Source organism: Hevea brasiliensis, chromosome 12 (genome assembly GCF_030052815.1).
Source record: "Hevea brasiliensis isolate MT/VB/25A 57/8 chromosome 12, ASM3005281v1, whole genome shotgun sequence".
NCBI lineage: Eukaryota > Viridiplantae > Streptophyta > Magnoliopsida > Malpighiales > Euphorbiaceae > Hevea > Hevea brasiliensis.
In genome coordinates this window covers 5,943,600-5,951,671 of record NC_079504.1, presented here as the reverse complement: position 1 = coordinate 5,951,671, position 8,072 = coordinate 5,943,600, and the positions used below count along the sequence as shown (strand labels likewise).

Genomic DNA, 8,072 nt, shown 5'->3' with positions numbered 1-8,072 from the left:
TCTACTTTCCAGCTCATCTTGGTGTGACAAATTATTCATCTCTTTAATATATATATATATATATATATATATATATATATAAAGATAATCTTGTACTCTAAATTTATAAAAACATAAAATTCATTTAAAGTGTAAACAATATAATAAATATGATAATTATTTATTATGTTTAAAATTATTTATTATATTTAAAAATTAATAAAAGTTAATTATTTTTTTTATTTTTATTAAATATAATAAATATTTATATAACTTTTTAAAATTAATATTATTAATTTTTTTAATTAAATCAATTATTTATCATATTAATATTCATTTCTTCATATTTTTTAGAAAGAATAATTAAATAAATTATTAATATTTTTTATAAAAATGAGATTATTTAATTATTTTTTTAATTATTTATGAACATAAAAAATAATTAAAAATATTTTAGAAAAAAAAAATTGAAAGGTTATTGCACATGGCCTCAAACTTCCCACTACTAAATATATATGGATTTTAAAAATATCATTAAGCATAAAATTAAACAAATCATTAGCAATTGAAAAAATCATTCATATATTCAACGCAGATATTCCAACATCAGAATTTCTTTTAATTTGCCTCACTTAAAAGTTAAGCTTCGGCATAAACAATTATTACCAAAAAAAAAATTATGTATATATAGAGAGCAATAAGATGAGTCAGCAAAAGCAAACAGATAGGAGTGGATAGAAAAAAAAAATAAAAAAAAAATTTCAGTGTCAGCACAATTTGTTCATTTTTCTAATTAACTGAGCCTATTCGCACGTTGTTCTTATCTAAATCTTAAAGCTTTCCAATCCGGTGGGCTCTTGAAAAGTCTAAACCCACCACCCTTCTTTGTGAATGCTGCTTCTCAACCTTCTTCTTCATATTAATTGATTCTTAAACATGACCCAAACCCACATCCATTAACAAAACTTTACCTCGTCTGTCTTTCTCTCTCAAGGTTTGTCAACCAAGATTCTTTTGTAATTAGGATCTTGAATTCTTGATCAATTCATCTTCTTTCCAAATTTCAATCTTTTTCTTGTGTCATGGGGGCCAAAGGGCATAGCCAGAGCAGGTTCATGTGGATCGTAACGATCCCAATAAAAGTATTGGGCAAAGCCAGGGATCTCTACGTGAAGAGCATGACAGGGTGCGCTGCGAGAGCCAGTTATGGCCACTCCATGTCGATGCCACACGGTCAATTGCCCAAGAGTTATAGTATGGGGTCATCCATGTCCAACGACTATGACGATTACAGAGAGCTTATAAGGGCTGCATCCGTGAGGAGCCTTGGTCATAAAAATGAAATTGACATGTTAATGCAGCAATCGAAACAGTTGCCCAAGAGTTGCAGTGTTGGGATGGGATTCATGGGAAGGATTGACGAGGCAGCATCTGAAGAAGAAGGTAGTAGCCATGGTGCAAATAAGAAAGCAGCAAAGGCAGAGTTGTATCCTCGAAGCAGAAGCTATGCTGTAGCCAAAACAAGTGTTGCCTTTTGATTGATTTGATGAAAATTCGGATATGGGAAAAGCTGAAATTTGTAAAGAGCCTTGCCTGCCACCCCCTTTGGCGTCTGGTTTGGTTCTTCCTGACGCTAGAAGGCGTCTGGTTTGGTTCTTCCTGACGCTAGAAAGCGTCTGTGTAAACATTATTTTAAGCGTTGTGCAGCATTTGTTTCTTTTCCAATTCAAATCAACTCCCAGTTCAAAATAATAAACATTCAACTATGTCTACCTCTAAATTTAGACTATAGATTTAATCCCTTTGATAAAAATATTATGAATTTTATGTAAAAAATCATAAATATAAAATTTAACTATCATCTTAATAATTGAGAGAGACTCTTTAATTTAATAAATTAATTTTTCTCTCTTAATCTTTCTTGATTTACACACATAATTTTAATAATAAAAGACTTAATGATTCTAATATGTATAACCTTATGAGTAGAAAGAGGATCGGTGTATATATATCTAAGATTTAATATGATATATTCATATAGTATTCTTATGTAATTAGAATTAATATTTACTTTAATTAAAGTAATTTTTATATAATTAAAATTTATATTAATTAAAATAAATATTAATTAATATTAGGTCATATTAAAAAAATTAATTTTGACTTATATGATAATATTAGTTACTAGACAAAATTTTACATTTTAGACCTTAATAAAAGTATTACTAAACCTGACTATAATAGTAATAATAATAATAAAGATTTTAATTTAATAATATTTGAATCATTTCAAAATGAAAATTCCAATTATAGGAAGAACTAATTGAATGCTCAAGATAAAATTGGAGAAAATTTGACCATCTGACCGCGTCTGTAATCCTTGGACAGTGAAATCTAACCAAACCGCAGGCGGCCGAATTTTGAAGAAGCAAGCAACTAAGCCCCTTGTCATTTTGTAAAATATGAAAACAATTGCTTTCTTATTTGTTTTTCCCTCTTTCCTTTGAATGATTGTAGTTGAAATTGGCTCATAATGTGGAATGTCAAAATTAAGGATAATATGTGACTTAATTATTCAAAATCATTCATAAAAGCTACGACTTGTGAAATGTGAATTTAAATCTCATATTAATTTAAATTTGCAATAAAACTTACCCATTAGCATTTTCTTTCCTTATTCATCATAAACTTAATGTGGTAAGTAAACATAAAATAAAATAAATAAAATCTAATAAATATTGTATGCATTTAATATAAATTTGAATTCATATGAGTACGAGTTTAATAATCGTTACATTAAATATTTTTATATCGACATGTGTATAAAATTAATTAAAATATGTATATAGAGTATACAAATATATCTATCTATATAAATGTACAAAGGAGAGGAAAACATTGGCTTTGTCAAAATTATTCTTTATTCTTAAAATTAATTATAATATATTTTATTATTTAAATTAATTTTAAAAATTATATAAAATTAAAATTCTTAATTTTAGAGTTAATATAAATTTGAAATTCTTAGCCTTATTTATGTTTAATTTCAATTAAATATAAAATTCTATAAAAAGTAATTAATTAAAATAAAAATTTAATAAATAAAAAATATTATTAATCTATCTATTATTTACAAAAATATAAAAAATAGTATTTATAGCAATAGATAAATTATTCATTGCTAATTTTTCATCGCCAATATGCATATCAAAGATGTTAATCATATAAATTCGTCATTAATACTATTTAGTGATAAAAATACGTGTCACTAATAATTTTAGTAATTAGTGCCTTCAAACATTATCATCGCTAATATTTTAGCAACAGAAAAATTGTCATTAAATTCATTATGATGTCAATTTTATAATATTTTATATTGCTTCTAATAACTTTTAACAACGAATTATTTGTTGCTAAATATCTAACAATTTTATTTTTTTAATATTACAATAATTAGTATAAATTAAAATTTTAATATTATTCTAATAGTAATTCTATTTATACTAGAAAAAATTATAATTTTTAACATAATAATTCTATAATTATAATCCTATAAGTATTATTAATTTATTTTAATAAAATTAATATATATATTTATAAATATATTATAATTCTATATATATATTTAATTAAATAAAAATTTAGCATCAACTATATATTAAAATAAAAAAAATTAAATTTTTAATCGAATTTAAGTAGATAAACTATGTTATTGGTCATAAATTTATAATCTTTTTTTAATTATTTATATTGATAAAAATATATCTTTAATCAAACTTAAAATTATTTTATATAATAACAAATTTTATTTATTTCATTTTTATTAACAATAAAAATAAATAATTTTATATTCTCAAATTATTCTCCAATATAATAAACTAAAAAAATAAATTTTATTGAAAACTTTAATAAAATTATTATAATTGCAATGCAATTTTACTAATTTAGGTAAATAGAATAAAACTAACACTAATTTTATAATTTTAATAAAATCAACCGAAATTTTAAATAAAACAAAATATTGCTTAGAGTTTTTTTTATTAATTAGCCCTATTTCCAAATTAATTTTATTCTTTATATTAATAAAATATTATAATTTATAAATATATTAAAAACTTTTAAAAATACTATTCATAAAACTATATAAACTTTATTTGGATAATTAATTATTTAAAAAATAAAATTTAATTTTATGTTAAAATATGATAAAAAAAAGTCATAATATCAAAATTAAATGCCTATTCATTTCAAATAAATATGACCCCAGGAGTTACAGCATGGGGTCATCCATGTCCAACGACTATGACGACTGCAGAGAGCTTATAAGGGCTGCATCCATGAGGAGCCTTGGTCATGAGAATGAAATCGACATGTTAATGCAGCACATGTAATGAGGAGCCACCAGAACCACTTTCATTGTTCAGAGGTCCCATTACTAGAGCAAGGGCAAGGGAACTTCAAAATCTAGTCATTGAGCATTGGAGGCACCAGGAGACAAATGCCAATCACATTGAACCATCATGTTTACTATTGGAGACCAAGTGGATCGTTCTTACCCAAATAGACAATATGCAGCACGGCGCCACGTTATCATCCAGGTGAGCCACGCATCACCCAAGTGCGTGCACTGTAGGGGTGGGGGGCGTGAGGCGTGAGGCGAAATATCATTCATTAAAATTATATAAAATGTACCAGGTAATGCCTAGGAAAGATGGTGGAGTCACAATGGTCTCACTTAAGTACCACCTCCTCAGACAGCATTTCCTAGACATGCACTTTATACAATCCTAATAGAATCAAACCACTGGTAAGTACCGTCTTCCCATAACACTACCACGGTACTAAGGATTTATACCACGAAGGCATAGATAGACAGGAGTCGCCACCCGGGTAATAACCGGGACATATTCAGTGTTTCTTCCGAGGGTCATGGATGGCAACTTACTCCTTGCAGAGTTTCCACAACCGTCATTACCATAGCCCAATGTCTAGGTTCGGGATAGTAGGTACGTAAGGGGAAGGTGTTAGGCACCCCTTACGCCTGGTCTAACCTCGTTAATTCGAGTGCCAGTCCTCTACTAATGTTTCTAGAAGTCTTGTTTATTATTCTTTTATTAAACTTTATCCTAAAAATGCAATTATAATCCTACACACGCAAGTAATTCACAAAAAGATTGTTGTTTACACACAATTTTCATGCACAAGTAATTCCTATCTATGGGGTTGCTAATTATTTAAATGATATTTACCAGATGACTAAAATTAATTTTTTATTGAGAATTTAATTTATAAACAAATTCAATTTCAAATAACCCTATGTTTCTATTTAACCTAATTAATTAATTTTCACCAAGTTACCCTAAGGATAATTGAACTAAGTTAATTATGTACATGTGTAATTTATTATAATATCACATAAGGCCCAAACAATCACAACCTAATAAAGATTTCTAACATGCAAATTCATTTTACAATTATCAAGTATTAAATTAAATTTATTTACATGCCAATGTTAGTTTAATTTACAAACAAGATTAATTTTAATGTACAAAGTATTTATTTAAATTAATTACATGCAAAAGTCAGTTAAATTAAAAACAAAGTTAATTTTAATTTACCAAATAAAAGTTCTATTATTACTACAATTTCATGCCAATGGTTATTCGATAAGTTTAGAGTTACTTACCTGTTGGTAAATGCAGTTGCCATTGGGGCAAGCTACCCTTAAAAAAGGGTCTTCTCTTCTAGTATGGCAATGATATCCCTGGCTTACTCCCGTTTAGCTCCATATAAGCTCCGCACAAATACCCTCTTTGGTACTTACCTTAGGGCTCCTTACCAATTTTTGTTTGTAATAAAAAATAAAGAAAACAAAGAAAAATAACAAAAGTACGAGAGACATAAACTAAACATGTGCAGAGTTGTGTATCCCCTCAAATTAAACATGATTACATGATCTATATGAACATATAAAATAAATTGAAGACAAAGAGTATAGAATTAAAATATTGTGTGGCATAGATCTTAAAAAGAAAACAATAAAAACTGACCTTCCAGAAATCTTGTATGAAAATCTTCTTGAAGAAAAGAAAAAAATAAAGAAGAACTCAAAGAGTCTTGAATATCTCTAAATTTCTTATAGCTCTGAATTTTCTCTTCCTCTTTCCTCTCATCCCCCCTTCTTCCCTTCTCTAGTAGGGTATTTATAGGGTTTTGGGAGAGAGGTGTGATAGGGTTTGGAGTCTTAGGGTGATAAAGTTTTAGATGACTTAAACAACTACGATTGCAGAATTCGAATAAGACTAGGATATGGGTAAGGTGTTTCAACCAATAGGAAGACAGGAAAAAATGACAGGCACCAATAGGGAGTGAGGAAGAGGTGTGGTAGGGTTTGGAGTCTTAGGGTGATAAAGTTTAGATGACTTAAACAACTACGATTGCAGAATTCGAATAAGACTGGGATATGGGTGAGGTGTTTCAACCAATAGGAAGACAGGAAAAAATGGAAGGCACCAATAGGGAGTGAGGAAGAGAGTGGGGCCAAAGAGGAAAGAGATATTTTGTTATTTTAATTTTTAGAAAATAATTAAATGGGTCCCATTTAAAATTCCTAACTAGGCTTTCTTAGGCCCATGGAGCCCAATTAAACTTAGTTAGATTCATTTAAGAACTACCCATATTAAATTTAAACAAAATAAAATTTTATTTAAATTTAATTAAATTAATTTCCCCAAAACTTTATTATTATTAGTATTATTTTCAAGATCATGCCACAAAATTAATAATTCAGCTCCATGCCTCCAATTACATCTTACAGTCATATAATTTTTCATCATCGGGTTTCCCACGGCCTCAATGCACATACTCATCACAAAATAAGGGTCTACATTTTGCCCCCCACTTTGGTGAAAGTTGAAATCAATGTGAAAGCATTGCTCAAGTTTCGTCAAAGTGAAACTCAAATTTCTAATAACTATGAAACATTGGCTTTGAGGATCAAGTATATCTTGCTCGGTCGACATACTCTATGTTATGAGACTAGCTATGGTCTCATAACAGTAATAACTGTGTCATGTGAAAAATGAGTGTATCTTGCTCTGTCGATACACTCTGCGTCATGAGACTAGCTACGGTCTCATAACAGTGATAACTGTGTCATGTGAGAATTGAGTGCATCTTGCTCTGTCGATACACTCTGTGTCATGAGACTAGCTACGGTCTCATGACAATAGCAACTGTGTGATTTGAAATGTTGTGGATTCGTATTTAGGACCGTGGTCCTAAACTACCTACGTATCCCCCTCATTATCCTGAGGAAGAATCAGACCCACTCGTAGTTCGACACTTAAAACTGTGGTGATGCATGTTCTACTACGCCTTACACACCTACAGGTGACATGTTGATGCGTGTTCTTCTACGCCTTACACAACTATGCCATATGCCCTAAACAACGTCTAAGGACTTACCAAAAAATATCTGTCATGAAATGTTGTGGGTTCGTATTTAGGACCGCGGTCCTAAACTACCTACGTATCCCCCTCGCTATCCTGAGGAAGAATCAGACCCCCTCGTAGTTCGACAATTGAAACTGTGGTGATGCATGTTATTCTATGCCTTACACACCCACAGGTGACATGTTGATGCATGTTCTTCTATGCCTTACACAACTATGTCATGCGCCCTAAACAACGTCTAAGGACTTACCAAAAAATATCTAATTCATGATTTGAAAAATTAGGATGACTAGGTCTCATAACTCTTTTTGTGATTTTTGTGCTTCTTGTATGCTACTTCCTATCATGGGCATGCTGATTTTGCTAGAGATTCTAAAAAAACTTAGTCCTCTGAGGGACCTCTTTTTACAAAAACTTTCTTTTAGCCTCCAAGTTTTTTAGAAGAATTGTTCACCAAAAAGACTTCCTTAAGGTCACAATACAATTTCTCTCGATTTTTCTTTTCTTCTCCCCTCATGGTTTCTGCCTTGACTCATTTCTCTTCCATGAACTCCATTCTCTGTGCCCTAACTTTTGCCTGAAATGTCCTTTCGGATTTTCATCTCAGCGGGCTTGTTCTAACTTTTGCCTAAGTGGCC

At 29.6% G+C, this 8,072-nt stretch overlaps 1 protein-coding gene across 1 annotated transcript; it reads left to right on the top strand.

Moving 5' to 3' along the window:
• The first annotated feature begins 832 nt into the window (after positions 1-832).
• Positions 833-1,710, top strand: LOC110669765 (uncharacterized). Its single transcript, XM_058130914.1, has 2 exons — positions 833-1,587; positions 1,620-1,710. Exon 1 carries the CDS (start codon positions 1,062-1,064, stop codon positions 1,515-1,517), a length of 456 nt encoding a protein of 151 aa, XP_057986897.1. The 5' UTR covers positions 833-1,061; the 3' UTR covers positions 1,518-1,587; positions 1,620-1,710.
• Positions 1,711-8,072: the final 6,362 nt, after the last annotated feature.